This window comes from Tenrec ecaudatus, chromosome 5 (assembly GCF_050624435.1).
Source record: "Tenrec ecaudatus isolate mTenEca1 chromosome 5, mTenEca1.hap1, whole genome shotgun sequence".
Classification (NCBI taxonomy): Eukaryota; Metazoa; Chordata; class Mammalia; order Afrosoricida; family Tenrecidae; genus Tenrec; species Tenrec ecaudatus.
Window position 1 is genome coordinate 69,014,335 of NC_134534.1, and position 23,475 is coordinate 69,037,809.

A 23,475-nucleotide genomic window follows, 5' to 3' on the forward strand; every position below is an offset into this window, starting at 1 on the left:
CTGGACCCTTGAGTATATACGATGCTTTATTGGTCTGCCCAGAACAAGAGCTATCCCTAAAGAAGTGTTTGGCCTGTTCCCCGTCAGTAAGTACCACCAGCGTCCCTTCCCTGCCCTTCCGGAGAGGAAAAACAGGAGTAAGTCTACGGCAACACACAGCATGACTTAATGGCAACAGTGTTGCTGTTCGGTACTGTGGAGTTGGTTCCAGGATGCAGCACTGCGAGGTCCTATGCCATCTGCACACTTGTTTTTACATTTGAGCCCATCAATGCTTAAGAAGCCACCTGGCTCTTTCTAAAGTCCTATTAACCATGAAAGAGAAAGCAAGATATATTTTGCTGAGTACTTTCTTCTCATTCCTATGTGGTTAATCGGACCTTTCTTATGCTGCCTATAAGATTTTCTATTAGTGACAATAAAAAAATCCATGCATGTTTAGAGTTCATTCTAGCTTAACAATGATCATTGGCCATGGTAAACAGAATGATCTAGGGACATGGCATTTGACTTTCAGCAGGGAAGCCCTCTGTAGCACCTGATGAAATACACTGAATGAACCCAAGAATGATTGATGTCTGGAGCAGAGACTGAAGCCTAGTGCTTAGGAGGTAATAGGAGTCACATGGATTCTCTTTGGATGCAGAATAAGCTCAGGAATTTTGGGGTACAGGAAGTACTGTATATCCTTGCCCAATTTAATCCTTGCCCAATTTAATCTGAAGTCAGGGCCAGGGCTGGCCACTGGAGTTACCTTGCCTGCCTGTGGAAAAATGACAGTGGGCTTGCGAGAGATCTCATGGAAGGTCGTCGATGGAAAAGCTTAAGGAAACGCGTCATGCCTTTGCCTCTTTTGATCTGCCAGAAACACACTAATACAATCATTTGTTCTTTAAGGATCAAGAGTAGCTTATGCCCGTGGACTGTTGTTGTTAACTGCCTGAAAGTTGTCCCCTAACCCATGCCGATCTGCTTGAATAATGGACTAAATACTGTCTGTCTTGCGCCTTCCTCCTAATTGGTTAGAGGTTAAAATGTTATGACCCGTGGGTTTTTTGTTAGCTGATGTTTTAGATGTGAATCTCCAAGCCTGTTTTAGTCTGAAGCTCTGTTGGAACCTGTTGAGCACCATAACACCTCCAGTGGCCGCTGGATGGGGGCCCTGCATGCGGTTCATTGCCTGGCAAACCGCTAATACCTTCCCTGTGGACTAAGGCAGGCAAGGTGCATTAAAAAACTCTAGGTGCTATACAGTTGTAACAGTAAAAATAGAGTCATAATCACAGTAGCCGGGTGCCTTTACAAAAGGACGTAATTTGTATATACTTCATCACATCAGCAAAGTGGAGACAGTGTTCGCATTGACTAAGACTAGAGGTCAATAGAGTGGCCTTAACAGGTCAGCAATGACTCCTGATGCCTGTAAAAGAGCAACCTCCTTGGCTGCATTAGGTCACCAGCCTACTCTGTCCAACGTCACCAGTGTCCCCCTAATATAGACTCTTTTCGGTCATCATTCCATTTGACTTCTCCAGAGGCTTTTACACACTAGACCACTCCCTTTTAAAAAATTTCTGCTCCCTAGGAGCCCTGGTGGCATAGTAGGTTACACATTTAGCAGCTAATCACTCTGTGGGAGAAATGAGTTGATTTGCTCCCATAAAGATTTAAAATCTTGAAAATTCAAAGGAGCAGTAATACTCTGTCCTATATGGTCACTATGAGTCAGAATTGACTTGTTGGCCTTTGGTGGGGCAAATTTAGATTCCGTGATATCTTTTCTGATTCTTCCACGGCTCTCTGATCAATGCTTCTACTGTCCTTCCTTAATTTCCCCTCTGCTTCTCTTACGTCTGAGCGTTCCTTAGGCCTCCATCTGCGAGTCTGCCTTTCTTTTTCACTTTGCATAGTTTCCTTATTCTTTTCATCTGTTCCCATGCCACCTTGGGGCTGATGTCTCCAAATCCATGGCTCTAACCCAAACCTCCTGTGTGTCCTATACCCAACAGCTAATGGGACAAGCACACTTGGAGGTTCCAAAGGCATTTCAAACTCAGTGCATGTAAAATGAGAACCACCTTTTCCCCATGAATATCTTTCTCCTCCTGGTTTGACTGGATAGTATCCACTGGGTCACCCATGTGTGAAATGTGTGATTCATCCTCATTGGCCTCTTTTTCCTGTTCTCCCAATTGACTCAGCTGCCAGGACTGGCCACACAATTTGCTGAGTCCTGCAGTTGCCTTCTAACTTGTCTCTGTTCCTGCAGTGTGACCTGTCTTCTGCCCACCTACCCCTTCCACTTTTCTGCTAAGAGAGGCAGCGCTGATTATACCCAAGCTGAGAAGCCCTTGGTGACCTGCACTACTTGGTCACTCTGTCAAGTCCTCTACCCTCTCCTGGCAGCTGATGTACCATATCTAGTCATCTACTTGTAGCACCATGCCTCAGGGCCTTTGTACTATTTTTGTTTTAGCCTGGGATGCAACTCCCCCCTTTCCAAATTCAAACACCCGGCTTTCAACTCTTTCCCATCATTGGCTCAGGCCTTTCTTCTGTCCTCAGTAGAGTTAAGTCTTTGCTCCTTTCCATTCCCAGTCTCCACACACCATTATAGTGGGGTTTCCTTTGGATTTCCTTCATCTACTTTTCTCACTTGACTGTGAGCTCCAAGAGGGTAAATGCTGCCGTCGATTGATCTTTATAAATCCAATCCCTAGAAGACTACAGGAAGTAGCTGCCAGTTAAGCAGCTCTGGTGGTAGAAAGGGTTATTCAATGGGCTGCTAACCACAGGATCTATGGTTCACATCCACCATTTGCTCCCTGGGAGCAAGGTGGAGGCTTCCTTTTGTGGGTACATCTGCCCTGTCCTTATAGGGCTGCTATGAGTCAGAATCGATTCCAGTGAGGTTCCTGCGTCTTTATCTTCTTTTCCTTCAGCTACTGGTTTATTTTTGGAAGATGTAAAATGAAGACCCAGTAGTTCAATCGATATTAGGTTTCCTAGTAGCATGCCGATATATAATCACCTCATTATTTGAAGTAGTTTATATGACGATGTCCCCCACCCCCAACACACACACCACACACCACACCACACCACACACCACACACCACACACACACACACACACACACACACACACACACACACACACACACACACACACACACACACACACACACTTTCCTCAGTCAGGGATCTTGTCTTTCTTCAGTTCCCAGAAGCTTCTGTGGTGCCTGAGAGATGAAGGGTGCCCACGGATCGGGATAAAGGAACAACTGAGTCTGCTCGCTGCTAGATCAGTAGCTTTGGTTGGACACTCGCTCCTCAGGGACTTCAGTGGCCGCGCTGTCCAGGCCCGCAGGTGAAGGGCAGCCCCGCGCGGCTCTCCCAGGGCTGGGCTCTGGGACTGCCCGTGCGCCTGCGCTCTGGCCGCTCTGCCCCCGGCGCGCCTGTGTGCAGTGTCTCTTTGCAGAAGAGGCTGGGGTGACAGCCGAGGGGTGGGGGACAGAGTGCAGCCGGACCCACAGTCTTATTCACAGATTGCTCGGCTGCTGGACAGAGGCCGTCTCCAAAGGCAGCTCCTCTCCACCCCTGTACCCACTCGCAGTGCCCACCTCTCACCGTTCCGCGCTCAGCCGGCCAGCCGGACGGACAGAATCGCGAGTGAGTAGCCGCAGCGTGTGTGTGTGTGTGTGTGTGTGTGTGTGTGTGCGCGCGTGTAATTGGGGTGTCCCTGGAATTCCGCGCCGCCTCCCCCAGCCGCCTCCCGTGGGTCGAGGGTGTATCCGAGTCTGCGCCGCGGAGCAGGTGCCCGCGGTCCCAGCACGGGCTCGGGCGCCCGGGACGCGGGGAGAGAGTTTGCCGGGATTCCCAGGCTCTGTGCGCGGAGGCCGGTGGGGTTCCCCGGGAAGCTTCCCCGGCGACGAGGCGGGTGGGGAAGCCGCGGTGGGTGAGCGATTCGCCGATCCGCAATCCGGGACCGGGGGCGGCTGGACGCCGGAGTGGCTGCCCCCGGCGCACCCCTCCGCCCGCGCCCCCGCCCCTCCACCGTCCCCTGGGCTCCCGGCTCCTTCCCCCTCTCTGGCCGCCAGCATCACAAAGGCGCGCCGCCGACGGAAACTCCGGGCAGCGCCGCCGGGCGCTCGCCTCTCCCACCTGGTGCGCCTCTCCGCTCCGGAGGAATGACGTGGGGGGCCCGGGGCACTAGGGCCGGCGTTTTCCCCCAGGGGGACACTCGTTTTCGGCTCTCGCCGAATTCGAGCTGGGCGGAGGATCGCGGGAGCGGTTCCGACCCGGCCGCGCCGGTGTGTGTGGCTGCGCGCGCGCGCGCACGCGCACGCACCGGGCTCCCCCCACTCGTGGCGTGCGCTCCGGGTAAATAGCCCACCTCCAGAGCGGCCCGGCCCGGCGGCTCGGCGCGCGGCTCCCGAGGCTCCCGAGGCTCCCGAAGCTCCCGAAGCTCCCGAAGCGCCCGAGGCTGCCTGGCGCCGGCGCTGCGAGCGCCCGGGCGGCAGCCCTTTGTTCGGGGGCGGCCTTCGCCGCCCGGTAGCAGAGCAAATTCATTTTCGGTTCCTTTGGACACACGCGCCTGGACTGCGTGCGCGCTGCCACCTCGAATGCCCCTGGTATTTGTAATTGAATAGTTCTCTCGGGCGGGGGTGGCCGGGGATTATTTTTGGTGTGTGTGTGTGGGAGAAAGGAATAGATATATATTTATATATTTAGTGTTGTGTGTGTGTGTGTGTGGGGGGGCGGTGTGAGAAGCAGGATTCAAAGCCATTCAGTTTTGAATAGGTCTTTGAATTGATGGGGCGGACGGATTCGCTAGCAGCGGCGCACACGTGCCTCAGCACAAGTGTGTACACAGTTCTACACACAGAATTAAAAAAATTAGAGCTGGGGATGCATTGTGTGTTTGTAAAATTGAAACAACACAACTTTCCATTGTTCTTTGGGGGGCATTTTCTATTTCCAGGAGGAGTACCAAAAGGTTGTAATTAGTTCACTGTAATATAAAAGACACAGCTTCTTAGTCAGAGCTGCTAGGTTACTAATTGTTAACCTAAAAGCCCCTGCGCGGTTTAAGGAAAAGGGGCGGGGCGGGGGCAGGTCCGAGGCAGACAATGAGGGAGGGTCTCTGCCGACCGCCTGCCGCTTATTGTTCGCCGGCTGCAGGCTGCGGATGGCAGCTGCCCCTCCTCCAGGGCTCGGCTCGACTGTCGTCCCTCAGTCTCACCTGGGGCCGTCGGGGCCACCCATCGCCGAGACCCGGGCGCCGGGACACCCGCTCCAGCCCCAGCTGATCTTCGCTGACCACCCTCTCTCTGCTTTGCAGATTGGCAGCTTCGCGCCGGAGGGTGTAGCAAGCCAGGGCGGCAAGGGCCAGGCACTCTGGGCCCAGCTGGGCTGCATGTAGTGCCATCCGCAGGACTCGGTGCCCCCTCGCTCGGCACGGGGCGCACTCGCTGCCGGCGGCGGGCGGATCGGTGGCGGCGGAAGGGATGCGCCTGGGACGCGAACGGCGCCCGCCGCAAGTTACCGCCCGGAGGTGGACGCCAAGCAGGACTCGTCGCTGGACCGCACGGACCCCTGCCCTTCGAGGCACGCGGCTGGGGAGCCTGTGGGCCGCGTCTGCGGTCAGGATGCTCTGCGTGCCTCCCTGCTGATGAGCATGCTCTGCTGCGCGCCTCTGACTCCTGCCTCTGCATCCCTTGCCCCCGGCCCCGGTGGGCGCGAGTGCGTGGGCCCAGCTTCGGCTCCTTGAGTCGCTGGGTGAAAAGCGCCAGAGTCCTTGAGTACCACCAGCGGCGGTGGAATCTGAGTAAGAGCCATGGCCGAAGGCTCCGGGCTGCAATTCCGGGTGGGAGAACAAGGGGACGCACCGGCCTCGGAAGGAGCTGTCCAAGAGAAGTCCGAGCCAGAGACGTTTAGGTCCAAGAGTTTACCGGCCCTCCACAGCGCCTCCTGCCGTCCGTACATCAGCCCCGAGAATGTGGACACCAAATCGGCCTTCAGCTTTACGGATTCTTTGGGCCACCAGGAGCTTCAGCAAGACCCCAGCCCGCTGCTTCCCAGCGCCTCTGCCCAGTCCACTTCGGCGGGGCTGGCGGGGCTCATGGACTGTAACAACAGGGTGGACGCCAGCAAAGGCGTCTCGGGATCCTCCACTCTGTCCACGCTCCAGGGGCGAAGATGTCTCTACATGATCCTCACCGATTCCCGTTGCTTCCTGGTTTGCATGTGCTTTCTGACCTTCATCCAAGCGTTAATGGTGTCCGGGTACCTGAGCAGTGTCATCACCACCATCGAAAGGCGCTACAGCCTGAAGAGCTTCGAGTCGGGACTCTTGGTCAGCTGCTTTGACATTGGGAGTCTGGTCGTGGTGGTGTTCGTCAGCTACTTTGGCGGCCGGGGTCGGCGACCCCTGTGGCTGGCAGTAGGTGGACTTCTCATCTCCGTCGGGGCTGTACTTTTCGCTTTACCGCATTTCATCTCCCCCCCCTACCAGATCCAAGAGTTGAATGCCTCCACCTCCAACGATCGCCTGTGTCAGAATGGAAACTCCACACTCACTTCCGAGCCTCCCTCCTGCCTCAAGGATCCCGGGAAAAACAATCACTGGATCTATGTGGCTTTGTTCGTTTGCGCACAGATTCTCATTGGAATAGGCTCCACACCTATTTATACTCTGGGACCAACCTACTTAGATGACAATGTCAAGAAAGAAAATGCATCCTTGTACCTAGGTAAGACCTTTCTGCCCCTGGCGGTTTTAGATACCCTTAGATAAGGTTAAACTCTCGCAGAAATGTACTGTCTGAAAAATCAAAAGGCAACATCCTCTTTCACGCTTTCATGAATAGTTTAAGTGTTAAGGTTCCTTTTATTTTACATTTAAGCTTGGTGTGATGTACTTTCAATTTGGGAGACAATTAATTAGTAGAGAGTTCTTTGAATACAATTTCAGACTCACACTCACAGGCTCCCCCTCCGCTCACCCCACCCCTACTCCCCAACCAGGCAATGCAAACTTTTAATTGTGGAAGTAGTTCCTTTTCTGTTTCCATGCTTACCTTTTTCAGGGTGGGAGTGGGGAGGGCTCTAATTTATCAAGTTAATCTTCAAATACGAGAGGCCCTGCTGGTGTAGTGGTTAAGTGTTGGGCTGTGATTCGCTTGGTCAGCAGTTCAAAACCACTAGCAACTCCGTGGGAATAAAGACTGGGCTTTCTACTCCCTTAAGCAGAATCTCAGAAACCCACAAGGGGCTCACCATGAGTTAGCATTGACCTGATGGCATGGTTTCTTGTCAAATAGATAAATCTAGAAGGGTTCTGTAGAAGTTTATACTACAGAGTGGAGTTTTTGAGTTATTTCTTGCTTCTTCGGTTGCTTCTCCTAATGGAGTGGCCAGATGTGATCCCTACTCTAGCAACCTTATGGGACAGAGGAGAACAGCTCCATAGGGTTTCCAAAAGCAGACTGCCTCTGCTTTCTTCAGCAGAGAGGCTGGTAGGTTTGAACCACCTGTTTTGCATTTAGCACCATAGAAGCAGAGAGCGGCCCACCAAACCATTGAACTCATTGCCATTGAGTCAATGCTGACTCACAGCGACCCCCTGTGGGTTTCTGGGACTGTAACTGTTTATGGGAGTAGAAGGCCCAGTCTTTGTTCTTTGGAGCTGTTGGTGGTTTCGAACTGCTGACCTTGTGGATGGAAGCCTAATGCTTAACCACTCCACCATCAGCAAGGACTCTTTAAAAATGCTTTAGTGCTGCTCATTATTTAAAAAGACACACAAAAAACGAATTTAGTATCAAATGACTAAGTTATCTTTATGTAGAAACAGCCTCATTAGTTTTTCCCTCCCACCCCCCACAAATAAGCTCTTTAGTTTGTCTCCAGTAAAAGTCTGAATTTTAAACCGATTCGTGAACTGGTGGCTCATGGTTATCAGCTCGTTCCACTCTAGCACCCGTCTCATCACCAGTGGCTTTTCCAGAACAACCACCTTCCCCTGGAGCTCCAGGAGTTTGTCGAGGCAAACCTGGGCTGCTTCAGCATTTCACCTTTCTGATGAACACATCGTGGAGAGGACAAATGGAGTGGCAAGCCTTTTCTTTCCCAGTACTCTCTGGAGTCAGTTTATTGACCCCTTCTTTCAAGGCATTAGTCTGCACCGTAGGGTCATGATTTCCATCATTTTCTTTCGGATTTGACAGGGCTAAAATGTCCAAGGTCTTCCGAATCTGATTGTTGCGATCTTTAGTAAAGCCAACACCGAACAGAGCAGATAGCCGTCGGTCGTCTTGACATCAGCGTGAGCTTCAATCGCGGTCTGCCATTTTTAGACCCTGGTGCCTATTTTGTCACATGCGTAAGATCCACTCCATGGAAGATGAGCAGGTGGGTTTCCCCTAAACGTCCTCAGTAATTAACTTGAATTTTTAAAAAGTGGCTTCAATGACCTTTTGGCTCCCTGAGTCCTGGTGACCAGTGTTGGTCTGTCTATTTCTTACATTGAACCCAGCTGGTGCTTTCACATCATACCAGTCTGGCTTAGAAAATGCACCAGCCACTTCCTTCTTAGCTCTGTTGGGGCCACCTTTTGCAAAGCACTTGTTCTCGCCGACTCCCTGGGTGCCACTCAGAGAGTGCGAAGGTTTACTTGCAGCCATTCATATTGCGGATGGAAGGCCCTCAATTACATGATGCTGGCAGCAAGATCCACTGCTGTTTTCTGGAGCGCATGGCTCTTGGACTTGGCGTGCTTGCCTGCATACAATAGGCCCAGTGGGCAGGTGGGCATCAGGATAAGCACAGGGTGCTCATGGAAGGCCCTGCTGATGTCAGCATGGGAAAGAGCATTTACTTCCTGTAATCTTGTGTCATTTTCATCACCTCCCTGTCTCCGAAAGCTCACTGCCATCAAGTCAATTGCGACTCACGGTGTCCGGATAGGACAGGGTAGACACTGCCCCTGGGGGTTCTGATACTCAAACTCTTTATGGGAGTTGAGAGCCTCTTCTGTCTCCTGTGGAGCATCACCACTAAGCCACCCCCTTAAAAAGTAAACTTCTACAGGCAGATTCAAACTTTAAAAAGGCCAAATACGCTGTCATGCCTGATGACTGTGTTTTCCTACTGAAGTCAAACTAAAATAAACAAAAAACTGCAACATAAAATGATAAAAGGAGCACTAGTAGTGTAGTGGGTTATGCGTCAGGCCGTGCACTGTAAAATCAGCAGTTCAAAACCACTAGCCACTCCGCAGAAGAGAGATGAGACTTTCTACTCCCATAAGGATTTAGTCTCAGAAACCTACAGGAGCAGTTCCACTTTGTCCTGTACCTACAGAGCCACTTTGAGTCGGAATCAACTTGCTAGCACGGAGTTTGGTTTGAAGATTCCCCCATCCCAACTGCCACTGAGCTAATTTTGACTTCTAGTGATCCTATATAAGGTTTCCAACGCTGCAAGTCTTTACGAGGGCATGTAGCCTCATTTGAACCACCGACCTCGAGGGCAGTAATGAAATTCCCTACAGTTCCTCCAGGACTAGACCTAGCAATTTATTTTCTATGCACAGAGAGGATCCTTAGTGTAGGAATAATAAGGCTTTCAAATAATAGTGGGAATGACTTCAAGGGTAAGGGGACTATACTTTTTCCTCAGCAGAGCCGTCAGTGTTGCCAGAAGCTGTTCTAAGTGAGAGGTTGGTGTCATTTATAGTCCCCAGTCATTTACAGGCCAAATGCTGTAGGGCAAGAGCTGTAAGATTTATTATGACCAAGTGCCAGAGGAAGGAACTCCGATTGAAAGCAGAGAGGAACAACTGAATTGTTACTTTGCCTTCATATTTTCTAACATTTATTATGACGATTTTTTTATTATGACAAATGTTTAAACATACGCGAGACTGAGAAAGAATTGTACCGTAAGCACCAGTTTGCCCGCCATCTAGCCCCATGAAGGCGCCTGGTGGTGGAGCGGGTTATGTGTTGGATGGCTAACTGCAAGGGTACCAGCTCAAAGCACCGCTCCTCTACTGAGAAAGTCCAGGCTTTCTTCTCCTGCGTTAACTGCCTTGGGAAACCCACAGGGACCGGTCCCCCTCCTTGTAGGGTCACTGGGAATTAGAATAAACCTGATGGCAGTGAGTGTGAGTTTTTTTCAGATTCATGAATTGTTCATTTAGCCATACTTACTTTATCTATGTATATGATTGAATAATCTCATTGATAGCTCCTCGCTGCATTTCATTTTCAATAACCAATCTACTTCATCTTAAATGTTTTGGCCTTCAAATAAGGATATTAAAAAAAAACATAACTGCAGCGACATTAATATTCTGAGAATAGTTCTTTACTATTTAAATTTCCTCAGTTGCCTTCTAAATATTTTCTGGCTAGTTTATTTTTATCTTTTATTTCTAAACTAGAAGTTAAGGTTAATTCAGACTTTGCATTTGATTGTTAGGCTTTCCTATTTAGTGTTTTGCAATCTAGAATAATGCTTCAAATCTTTTCATTTTCCAGCCTTACTGGCATGGTGGATCATGCACTGGGTTGCTAACTGCAAGGTTCGCAGTTCAAGACCACCAGCCACTGGTGTACTCCCACAAAGAGTTAGAGTTTCTGAAACCTACAGGGGTAGTGCTAGCCTTTGCTGAGGGTGACTGCAGGTCCCAATAGACCTGATGGCAGTGAGTTAGAGTTTATTTGATAAACATCATTTGTGAATTAAATCATAGTTTGTTCAAATATTATTTATTAAACAAATTATGAGTGGACTTCAAAAATTCTATGGAAAATGGAACGAGAAGACAATGAAACTTTTCCATGTAACACTTGAAGCTCCCTGTGTATCATGTTGTACAATCTTTTCAATAACCTCAGGAGCCTTGGTGGCATAGTGGTTACATGCTGGGTCTGCAGGTTCGGTAGTTGGAAACCACCAGCAGCTCATTAGGAGAAAGACTGGGCTTGGGCTTTCTACTCCTGTAAACAGTTAAAGTTTCAGAAACCCACAGATTGGTCGCTATGAGTCAATACTGACTTGACTACAGTGTTTATTTTTTCCAAGAACCCTAGAGATGGGTATTTACTCAATTTTATAGAGGAGGCAGTTGAGTCTCAGAGAGATCAAGTGCCGTGTGTAAGGACATAAGACAGTGACAAAACCAAGTTTCAAAATCATGTCAGTCTGACCCCAGAACCCAGGAACCTCCCTCCAGGCTGTGTGTTTCTTTGGCAAGTGGCCCTCAAAGCCAACCGAAACCCAAAGTTGTTCAGTGTTCAACAGAGTTGGGGCATGGTGCAGCAGGATGCAGACCTAGTCTAAAGGGATGAAAACATGCTCAGAAAAAGATGGACCCCCCCAACCTTTCAAAGCAATGCTCTACCTCCGTGCCTTTGAACAATCAGACAGACAAACAACCACGTGCTTAGAACACGGACAATGTGCTAGTCAATTGCGATGTGGGATTTTCCTTAGTAAACAAACAACTGGTCGGCAAAACAATCCTTTTGTCTTTCCCTTTTTACCCCCTGCCCCCCCCTTCTTCACTTCCTCATCAGTCTTCTGAGCTTCTCCTTGAAAGCACAGAAGAAGGGAAAATCAGGTAGCAGATTAGTCATTGCAGGCAGGGACAACAATCTGAATGAATTCTATAGCCCTTGAAGTAGAATGCGATTGTATATCAATCTGTAGAACGCTCTCGGCTAACATTCTGGCACTGTACATGTAGAGGTGACGTGGTCATGCAAGAGAGACAGCCGCGTTTATTCCCACGAAATGCCCAACTCCTGCAAGGAAAGAGGCTTGGCACTGACCTGGAGCATAGAGGCGGCTTTGTAGGCGATAATAAGAAGTAAGGGTAGCACCCAGACCATTATTTGTAATTGTATCTCAAGCAGAGAGAGGGCGAGAATGTGATCCTTTGGGGGCGAGAAATTCATGAACCAATCGGGGAAAGAGAAAGACAGGCTAATCACGTGGGATAGGGGACAGAGGAGGCATTTCAGGAATAATAAGTACCCCTCTTGGTGGGGTGATACTTAGTTCCCTAACGATTGGCATGGCATGACATCAGCCAAGCACGTGGGCGCCAGCATTACATCTCAGTGTCAGCCCTGACTTCACACCACAGGAACCAGGCTGGTGTAGTGGTTACATGTTGGGCTGCTAACCGCCAGGTCAGCAGTTTGAATCCACCAGCCACTTCTCAGGAGAAAGATGAGGCTGTCCACTTCAGTAAAGATTTACAGTCCCCCAAACCCACAGGGGCAGTTCTACTCTGTCCGAGGGTTGCTGGGAGTAGGAATCAACTCGAGGCAGTGAGTTTGGTGTTGACTTTGAGTTGACACCACAGTGAAGGGTTGAAGTAGGCCCCAGGTCTTAAAAAGGGCATGGGACAAAGAGTCATAAAAAAAAAACACAACCAAAACCCAAACCCAGAATCAATCTGACTCAGGGTGACCTTCAAGGGCTGGGTAGAATTGCCCCTGTGGGTTTCGGAGGCTGTAACTTGTTATATGAGTAGAAAGTCCCATCTTTTCCTCTCTGAGTGGCTGGTGCTCCTCTTCCGGCATATAACAACGCCGGCACTGGACTCCAAGGAGGCCGAAGACCCCTATCCCAGTCTAATCTGGAGCCTTGATCCTCTTCCAGCCTGTTTCCACACGAGGAGGATCTTGGTTTCTTAGCACAGACAGCCTTAGCAGGAACGCCACAAGTGATGGCTTCAAAAGGAAACATCTTTCTTTTTTGTCTTAGTATAAGAGGCTCAAAGTCCAAACCGGGGCACTGACTCTAGGTGGAAGGCTCTCTAGACTTTGTCAGCTCTCCCCAAAGACTGCTCTCTCTGATTCTCCAGCTACCTTTGACTAGCTTCACTAACCCACAAAGAGGTCTGCCTCAAGCATTTTTCTCTTTGTAAGAACTGTCTAGCTGGGATCAATGGACCACAGCAGCTCAGGTGATTAGATGAGATTCCTAAGGGGTCATTGAGTTCATGTTCGCGAAGGAGGTCTAACTCCGGTAAGGTGAGTGAGAGAATTCTGGTTGAACTGGTTGAATATAACCAGGGCCACTAGATTGTACTTGTAAACAGTGTTGAATTGGTGTGTGTTTTGCTGTGTATATTCACCACCACCAAATAGTTATGAATTAAGAAACGAAAAGTATTTCAGAGTAATATAAACATGTGTTTGTGTGACAGGCCCACCATGTATGCACCCATGTATCTACTACCCAGCTGCCACTTTGCTGCACTGTGGTGGCTTGGCTCTTGTATGCTGTTGGCAGCTGTGCCCCAGCGTTGGAAGCACCAGCAGGTGTTTCAGCAGAGCTTGCTGACTAAGGTACATCAGGGAGAAAAGGCTGGTGGTTTCCTGAAAAGTTGCCCGTGAAAATGTCATGGTGCCCAACAGAGCAGCGTCTGAGATGGTTAGTGCTGGAAGAAGGGGCCCCTCAGTCTGGAGACCCTGGCACTCAGTGGCCGCAGCAGTGGTCTCAGAAGGTGTCGAGCAGGGCAGACGTTCGTTGTTGTGTATGAGGTCACCAAGAACCAGAGCCGATTCCACCACAACTAACAACGACAGCATCGCAGCCACACACCTACCTATTGGGTTTTATAGTAATGTTGGTATATCCAGGTAAATAGGTGTGTGTTCAGTGTTCCCTGGAAGGGTAGAACCGAGTGTGTGAGTGTCTTTAACATGGTCGGTAGGTGGTGATTGGACTCACGACAGGATCACTGGGATGGGCGATTCAGGGCTGATAGAGCCTTCAGGGGCACCGAGCGGCTTCTCCTGTTCGGCTGGTCTTAGCAGGTGCTGCTGCACCTCAGGCATCTCATCCAGAAGGCGCAGGCAGCACCCATTTCCTTTTGTGTACATTCTGTTGACCAGGATGGACTTTCCTGCTGTATTCGCGCTCACATGGATCTTTGAAAGTGCAGGTTTTACGTTTCCCAGTCTGTATGGGAGAGGAAAGCACGTGCTATCTGGGTGGTACGAGTGGGACCCGATTGTGTCTGCGGCACCTGCTAACCTTCTTACCTTAACATCCTGGAAAATGTAGAGCTTTGTGTTAGAACCAGTTTTCATCATCTAATCGTAGTAAACCTGGTTAGAAAACAAAGTGTGGGTGATGTCAAGTGCAAGGTCAGCAGCTCGTAACCAGCGGCCACTGTGGGAGAAAGATGGGCCTTTCTACTCCCGTAAAGAGTTGCGGCCTCATAGGCAGTACTCGGCTGTCCTGGAGGGCCGCTGACTCAGCATCCGCTCGAAGGCAGTGAGTTTGGTTGGGTTATTTGAGGATGGGCTTTATCTTGTTAATTTTCCTGATCTATTTTTATGTCTGGAAGGAGCTCAAGAAACAGTATCTTCCCCACCCCGGTACCTGATTTCTGAGTTAATTGAGAGGTTCGACTAACAAAAGAAGAAGCTCGACGTGGCGTCAGAGAACCATGGTACACATACCTGTAGTAAAACACCTGCCTTGGCAACAGTCTGCACACATACAACCCGTGACACTGATGATGCATCTTACGTCCTTCAGGGACGGCTCACGTTTGAAACAGACGCGAGTGTGATGGAAGAAGGTAGCCCGTCTCTTTGTGCAGGTGGACAGTCACAGAATCCACCAGAATGCCGGGCACAAGCGGTGTGGCAGCCGGCCATGTCCCGGTGCCCGGTGAGGTGAGGTGGTCTTAGCTACACTGATGCCAGGGCAGGAATGCCGTCCTCTGGGCAGAAAGGATGAACGGAGCCGGGCATGGCCGGCTCCCTCTCAGGTTCATCAGTTGCATGATGTTTTCCTTTCCTGGGGAGGAGCAGGTGATGGGTCGCCACTCACTGCATGGCCAGGGAAGGACATATCAGTCCACATCAGTCCACAGGACACATGAAGGTGCATACATATTCTTCCCTGAGACTTCATAGTGGCCTCACTAAGTTTTAATTTTACTTGTCTTATTTACCAGATGTGTAGCTTTGTAAGCTGCACAGAACCTTTTGCAGAAGTATGTGCTGTACAAACCTTGAATAAAATTTTAAAAAGCAAACAAAACCATTTGCCCTGAAAACAAACAGGGGGAGTGACAGGTGAGGCGTGGGAGAAAGTGGCTGCAGGGCGCTGCTGGAATCAAGTAGCATTCACGAGGGACCCTGGGCTGAAACCGGTATTCGCCATCGGAGGATGTTTGTGGGTTTTGCACATACTGGGGAGAGATCCTCTCTGGCACATCAGGATTGCCGCCTCTTTGCAGATACTGAATGTGTTTCCTACGCGATGGTCCCTTTTGGTCTTGAGGGTTAATTGGTCCATCTAAGATGCGGAAATTCCAACAACATCTCGTTCCACTGGCAAGCCACGGGTGCTTATTGCCCCCTGGGGATGAGACAGCTGGACTCCCTTTTCCTTGGCTTGTAGCTGCATGTTCACTTGTTGCCTTCCGTATGTGCGTGACTTCCTCTCTGTGCCATCTACTCATGAGGGATTAAGAGCAGGGCTAACTCCTCCAGTAAGGCCTAAGGAAGGTAGAATTTTCCCAAGTTTGATCCCATCCACAGGTACAGGGATGTCTATTGTGGGGACGCAGTTCAGCCCGTCCCCAGAGGGAAGAGAGAAGTCTGTAAACTTCAGCGTACCTTTGCCCAGGTTTCTAGACTTCCTTATGAAGGAAATGGAAAGGCGAGGCTAAGGGATGGTTCCTTCGGCTCCCAGTGCTCTTGCATGCCTCGTTCTTTGGTCCCTTGCCTTCTTCATCCTGACCTGAGATGGCTTTTCCTCCCCCTGAAATTTGCCACGTGGGTCTGGAGAGAAGTCCTACCAGTGTTTGCTTTTCCGGGAGCCTTCTGAAGCCATCTCCCGCTCGCTCCCGAGTCCCTGACAGCTGGAGCAGGGTTGCCATGTGACAGCTGTCTCTGGGGACGCGACGTATTCCTTTTGCCGCTTTTCCTGGCAGCTGTGTATTACCTGATGAGAAATTCAGAAGTCTACTTCCCCTCTGGGGAGTTGTGATTGCTCGTGAAACTGTCACCATGCAAAATGCTAATCCCCGTTACCTAATATAACCTAGCAGGGCGGGTGGAAAGGAAGGAGCGCATGCTGGGAAGTAAAGAGCGTATCCATGTAATTAATATTACTGGCAGGATGAAATGTCACCATTTCTAAGTGTCTGAAGCTGAATTGTACAGCCTTTGGATTTCTAGCCTGTGAGAATTCTTAGATGAAATATTTTAATAACCTTGCTTTGGATTTTATGTGTGTACTTGACTATTTGTTTTTGTCTTGATTTCTAATGAAGAAGATAGACATTTTATGATATCTTTTTTTTTAAAGGGGAGGGTTGAAATTCCAGTGAATAAGACTGTCAGAGGAATCTCAAAGCTTAGAATTTTAGGTATAAATCAAATTTCAATAGGTATATATAGAGGGACCAACACGTCTCCTTTGCAAAGTCTCTTTATGTTATTAGGTAGCCGATATCTGTTAGTGTTTTGAATAGAAATGGGCCTATCTACCTGATGTTCGGTATCTGTTTTCAATAGTGTTGTTGATTTAAAATTCAGGTAGCCTACCCTTCTATAGTTAAGTTGTTTTTAAAAAGAGTTGTATATAAAAAAAGAGTTGTATATACATCATCACAGTCAGTTCTATGTACCCTTCCCCCTGCCCAGATTTATTCTCAATTTCCTTCTTACCCACCCCCCCCCCCAGCCTTTATTTTCTGCTTGGTGGTAAAGCTGACCTCTCTTGAACTTCATAATGGCGTTCCTTTAGGTAGAGCAGAGCAACCTTTAGCAAGATGCAAACATCTCCTTAGGCCAATCTGAAAATTACCTATATGAGCAAACTTTTTGTAGAATACCTAAGTCTTTTTTCTTTAAAACGTTTTATTAGGGGCTCATACAACTCTTATCACAATCCATACATACATCAATTGTGTAAAGCACAGCTGTACATTCATTGCCCTCATCATTTTCAAAGCATTTGCTCTCCACTTAAACCCTCTGCATCGATCGGGTCAAATACCTAAGTCTTGAGATAACGATTCCAAGATTGAGCTTTTGAGTCCTTTTAAGATGTCTCTAGCTAGTTCACAGTTCTCAGATGGTCAAAAAGAAATTCTTTTGTAATTTTTAAATCTAGTTGGGGCGCGTGTGATGGTAGGGTGTTGGGGGTGCAGTAAATGGAAGGAAGCGTGGTATTGAATGAGGGTTCGAGTCTGAATGTCCACTTTCCCAGTGCTGGACCTCAGGTGATGTGAGCGGGAGATGTGCCGGACCTCTCAGTGCACACGTGCTCTCCTTGGAGGGAAGAGACGGTGGGACCCTCCCCTGCATTATTGCGGGGCTCTTCCTCATTCACTTACACATGGGCACGTGGCATTTGGGGAAATACTCATTTAGGGCTTCACCTTTCCAGGTCATTCAGTTTTAGAGAAATGGGCAACTATGTTGTTGGTAGGCACTGTCCAGTTGGTTGCAGCTTATAGTGACTGATCCTGTGTTCCACAAAGCGAAATGCTGCCCGGGTCAGTGCCATCCCCACATTCGTTGCTGTGTTTGGGCCTGTTGTCGCAATGACTAGGGAAATGTCTGATTGATAGTTCGATGCAAACTCAGCTGTGAATGCAGATGTGATGCTGCCCAGATCATGTCGTCTTTCAGACCGCAGTTTCCTTTTCTGCAATGATGGCGTCTAGCTCCACATGTATGAGGGGGCTTTAGAAAATGCATGGAAAAACCCCATTGCCTGTTCATTGTATTTTCTCCATCAACTTTCTGACGCCCCCTCACATTCTCCCATGACTCCCGGTGCTAACCACCCATAGTTCTGTGAAGGTTAGATTAGAGATTGCAGCAGCCGGGGAGAGGGCTTGTGTCCTGAATTTCTAAAATGAACCCAATGAAGTGGCTCCTGATCCCCAAGGCCTTCAGTTCTTTAATTTGTTATTTAGTACCTGTGTGCTGCAGAGCCTCTAGCAAATCCTCCTGATATCTCAGGGGATTTTTTCTTTGGCTGTTTTTCATCTCCGGGGTGTGTATTTTGGATATAAGTATGTAAACTGACAGATTGAATGAGAGAGTGGTGACGGGTGTTCCTGCAGTCTCTGGGTGGTACCACAGACTAGCATGCTTGGCTTCTAGCCAGAAGATTGGAGGTTCCCATCCACTGACAGGCACCCCGGAAGAGAGGCCTGTTGATCCCTTCTCAGAAAGCTTGTGGAGCACAGTTCTGCTCTGACACACACAGGTGTGTCCAGCAGACTTGTTGGCCACTGGTGCTGGTGGAAGGGTATTCCTAGGACAATATAATTTTTTCTGTACCTCAAGCAGCAGAGATTCCAAAACTACCACATGGGATGCATTAAATCTGGTGGTTATGACTGTGCTTGCTGGAGCCAGACTGCCTGCATTTTATTCCCCCCCCACCCACCCACCCACACACACTGGCCAGTGATGTAACCTGGGGCAGGTTCGCAGCTTCTCTAGGCCTATTTCTGCCTTTCCTCAACTTGGAGATCCTAGTGGGCTGTTGTGAGCGAGTGCAATTAAAACAGGAGCCGGCCTGGCACTTGGTTAAATAAATACTCAGAAATGCGGACTATCCGTATTGAAACAACAGCATCTTAAGTTCTGTTCAGGAAGTGGTGGGTGTCAGCCTTCATCGTGTTGGCTGGGCTTTTCCGCACGGGTTTCCAGCTTCACCAACTCTATTTAATGTGCCCGCATGGACAGTGACTGCTTGGCCACTGTGTCCTGGGCTGACCCTGAGCCACATGGAAAGAGTATGTGGTGTCATTTGGATTAGGGGTATTCTTAACTAGGCAGTGCCCCACCCCCATGGGTAGCCCCACCCCCATGGGTAGCCCCACCCCCATGGATAGCCCCACCCCCATGGGTAGCCCCACCCCCATGGATAGCCCCACCCCCATGGGTAGCCCCACCCCATGGATAGCCCCCACCCCCATGGATAGCCCCACCCCCATGGGTAGCCCCACCCCCATGGGTAGCCCCACCCCCATGGGTAGCCCCACCCCCACTCCTTCGCTCTCATCCCACACATAATCACTTTGGTGTTTCCATGGGTTTGGGTGTCTGTACCTTCTCTGCTCCAAAAAGTGACCAGGAGAAAAAAAAGAGAACCAGGTTTCTGGTTATAAATAGATATGTAACCAGATGCAATTGCATTAGGCTTCTGATTATCATGATGGGAGTGGTTGGCGATAATCAAATTTAATTGCTAGGAAGCTTACTAGTGAGGTAGCCCTAAACACTTGCTCATGAGTTATATTTATGCCTTTAAAAAAATTCTTTTCTAGATGTAAAGTCTCTGATTAGGTGCTAAGCCCACAGGGTCTAGTGTTGTATGAGGGAGGGTGTCTCTCAAGTCTTTCGAAGTTCCTAGAATGGGTCTGTGACTGACTTTCATGGATAAACCATCTACTAATTCTTACAGATGAGGGAGAGTAGAACGGAGAGGTAGAGTGGATTACGGACAAGGGCGGAGAACCAAGGATTTGGAAATGTAGAACTAGGCCTTCTTGTTTCATCTTTCTCGTAGAGAACACAGTGTGTGTGTGTGTGTGTGTGTGTGTGTGTGTGTGTGTGCAGCGTGCACGCGGGTGCATGCACATTTGTTTGTATCAGAAGTACAAGTGTAGGGAAAAACAAAGCGTGCAGAAAAGGCGACAAAGTATTTTTTTAAATCAATTTGTTGGGGGCTCATGCAACTCTTATCACAATCCATCCATCCATTGTGTCAAGCACATTTGTACATTTGTTGCCATATCATTCTCAAAACATTTGTTTTCTACTTGAGCCCTTGATAATAGCTCATTCCCCCCTCCCTCCCCACTCCCCTTCCTTATTATTTTGTCACATCTTACACTGCCCAACATCTCCCTTCACCCACTTTTCTGTTGTCCGTCCCCCAGAGAGGAGGTTATATGTAGATCCTTGTAATCAGTTCCCCCTTTCTACCCCACCTTCCCTCCACCCTCCTGGTATCACTACTCTCACCACTGGTCCCGAAGGGATCATCTGTTGTGGATTCTCTGTGTTTCTAGTTCCTATCAGTACCAGTGTACATCCTCTAGTCTAGCCAGATTTGTAAGGTAGAATTGGGATCGTGACAGTGAGGCGGGGGGGGGGGGGGGGGAGGGGAGTAGTGGGGTGGGGAGGAAGCATATAAGAACTAGAGGAAAGTTGTATGTTTCATCGTTGCTACACTGCACCCTGACTGGCTCGTCTCCTCCCCGCGACCCTTCTGTAAGGGGATGTCCAGTTGCCTACAGATGGGCTTTGGGTCTCCATTCTGTACTCCCCTTCATTTACAATGATATGATTTTTTGTTCCACAAAGTATTTTTTTAACATTGAGTTAAAATTAAATATATCACAACAGTTTTTCCAGTTGAACTTTTTTTTCTTTAAATATATATTTTTAAATCATTTTATTGGGGACTCTTACAATTTTTGTTACAATCCATACATTGATTGCATCAGGCATGTTTGTACATATGTTGCCTTAATTCTTTTCTAGACATTTACTTTCTATTGAGTCCTTGATATCAACTCCTCTTTTTTTCCCTCCTTGCCCACCCTCATAACCCATCGATAGATTATAAATTATTATTATTTTCATATCTTACACTGACCACGCTCTCCCTTCCCCCATGTTGGTTCCCCTTTCCCCCCTTCTCCCTACCCTTCTGGTGTCACTATTCCCACTTCTGTTCCTGCATTCTGTGTGTCACGAACTCCCATCTCTTATCTACACCTGTGTACATGCTCCAGTCTAGTTTGAATTTGAGAAGCAACACTGGGGTCATGATAGTGAGGGGTGAGGAAGCCTCAAGGAACCAGAGGAATATTGTGTGCTTTGTCGATGCTTTACTGCACCTGGTTGACTCATCCCTTCGCTCTGGCCCCTCTATGTGGGGATTGTTACATTGTCTACAGATGGCCTTTTGGTCTCTGCTCCAACCCCTCTTGTTCTAAACAATATGGTTTTGCTTGTTTGTTTGTGTTGTGTCTTCTGATGCCTATTACCTGGTCCTGATGTCTCCTCATGATCTCACCAGCTGTGTGCTTCTTCCATGTGGGTTTGTTACTTCTCTGCTGAATGGCAGCTTGTTTAACTTAAGAACTTTAAGACCCTAGGTGCTATATCTTTTAATAGCCAGGCACCATCCACCTTCTTCACCATGTTTGCTTATGTGCCTGTTTTGTCTTCAGTGATTGTGTCGGAAGGGTGAACTTCTCAGATTGCAGTTGAAAATTTTTACATGTGCAATGCAGTAACAGTGTTGACATTGGTTTTGTAGTATAACCATCACTCTTATTTGTTGCTAAAACTTCCATCATCATTAATATTCAAGAAGAAACTCCCCCAAATCCCCCGCTGCACCAAAACACACACACAACCCCCCCCCCCCACCACCACTGCCATCCAGCAGAACTGCTATTTAGGGTTTCTGAGACTGTAATTCTTTTTTTTTTTAAATCATTTTATTGGGGGCTCATACAACTCTTATCACAATCCATACATACATCAATTGTGTAAAGCACATTTGTTCATTCATTGCCCTCATCACTCTCAAAACATTTGCTCTCCACTTAAGCCCCTGGCATCAGCTCCCCATTTTTTCCCCTCCTTCCCCACACCCCTTCCCTCCTAAACCCTTGATAATGCATGAATTATTATTTTGTCATATATAAGACTGTCCAACATCTCTTCACCCACTTTTCTTTTGTCTGTCCCCCAGGAGGGGCTTATATGTAGAGCCCTGTAATTGGTTCCCCCTTTCTACTCCGCTCTCCTGGTATTGCCACTCTCACCACTGGTCCTGAAGGGATCATCTGTCCTGTATTCCCTCTGTTTCCAGCTCTGATCTGTACCAGTGTACATCCTCTGGTCTAATGAGATTTGTAGGGTAGAAATGGTATCATGACAGTTGGGGTAGGGTGGGGTGGGAAGGAAGCATTTAGGAACTAGAGGAAAGTTGTCTGTTTCATTGTTGCTACACTGCACACTGACTGGCTTGTCTCCTCCCAAGGACTCTTCTGATCCTCTTATCTGACTGTGATCGTGATCACACAGGCTGGTGTGCTTCTTCCATGTGGACTTTGTTGCTTCTCACTTAGATGGCCGCTTGTTTACCTCCAAACCTTTAAGCCCCCAGACGCTATATCTTTTGATAGCCTGGCACCATCAGCTTTCTTTACCACATTTGCTTATGCACCCATTTGTCTGAGACTATAATTCTTTGCTGGATCAGCCAGCCTCATCTTGCACCTGCTGAGTGGCTGCTGGGTCTGAACCATCAACCTTGTGTTAGCAGCCCAACGCTTAGCTCAGAGCAACACTAGGGCTCCTAATAGAAAGGCAGTGCTTTCTGAGCAATAACCCGTTTTCCCCTTCCTTTCACTTCTGGTAATCACGATACATTTCAATCTCGAAAGACGATGCTTTGTGTTCCCATAGAGTTACAGTCTTGGAAACACAAAGGGCAGTTGTATCCCTTCTTAGAGGGTTGCTATGAGTCAAAATAGATTCGATGATAGTGAGTTTATATATTTGCCTGTCCTAGATATTTCTTATCAGTGTAATCATAAAATAGATTTTGCTACAAAACATTTCCAAGAGTTGCCTCCTACTGTCTTTCAGAAATATGCTCCTACATTGTTATAGCTCAGAGCTCTGGTAGCAATCCACAAATCCACAGTCAGCAGTTTGAAACCACCAAACGCTCTGTGGGAGAGAGGTGGGGGTGTCGACTCTTGTAAAGAGTGACAGTCTCAGAAAGGTACATCAGCATTGCCCGGTCCTTTAGGGTTGCTGTGCGCCAGCATGGACTCAACGGCAGTGAGTTTGTTTGTTTATTTGTTTTTCTATCGCTAGAGGGGGATTTCTCAGACTTCCTTTAATTTTCCTCCCAGTCAAATTCTATTATGTAGAATTCTACTTTATCTTATTCCTCTTCCTTTGACTTCAGTGAGTTTGTTGCCCTTTTGGTGATCCACTCACAATTTGGCCAAGGGAAGAACAAGAAGGGAGTAAAGGCCCAATTAACTGGCTTTTCTCTTTAATAGCTCTTATAAAAGGTTTCCCTTAAACAAAGAAAAAAACCCAAAAGCCCTGCCCTGAAGTCTAGCTTCCTCCAGATGGTCCACGTGATTCATGCCACACACCAGGCTGTTTATCAGCGTTTGCCGTCCTCAGGTTTTACTTTGGGAACGAGTCTGGCACACTAGTGACTTGCCCCCTATCCACCTTGAAGGCATTGAACTGCCTACAGTAACACCTTCCACGCGTCTCTTGAACACCTCAGGGCCCACTTCTTACCCAAGGGTCGCAGCCAGTTGCTTTGTCCCAGAACCAGCCTCCGATTTATTATGCTCATTGCCTGGCCTAGCCTCCTTCTCCCTACCCAGCAGCCCTTCAGGCTC

General features: G+C 48.5%; 1 protein-coding gene across 2 annotated transcripts in view; it reads left to right on the top strand.

Moving 5' to 3' along the window:
- Positions 1 to 5,838: 5,838 nt before the first annotated feature.
- SLCO5A1 (solute carrier organic anion transporter family member 5A1) overlaps positions 5,839 to 23,475 on the top strand; it is a 167,261-nt gene continuing 149,624 nt past the window's right edge. For both annotated transcript variants that reach the window (XM_075550657.1, XM_075550658.1), the window contains exon 1: positions 5,839 to 6,754. In XM_075550657.1, coding sequence (XP_075406772.1) covers positions 5,839 to 6,754 — 916 coding nt within the window. The remainder of the gene's footprint in view (positions 6,755 to 23,475) is intronic.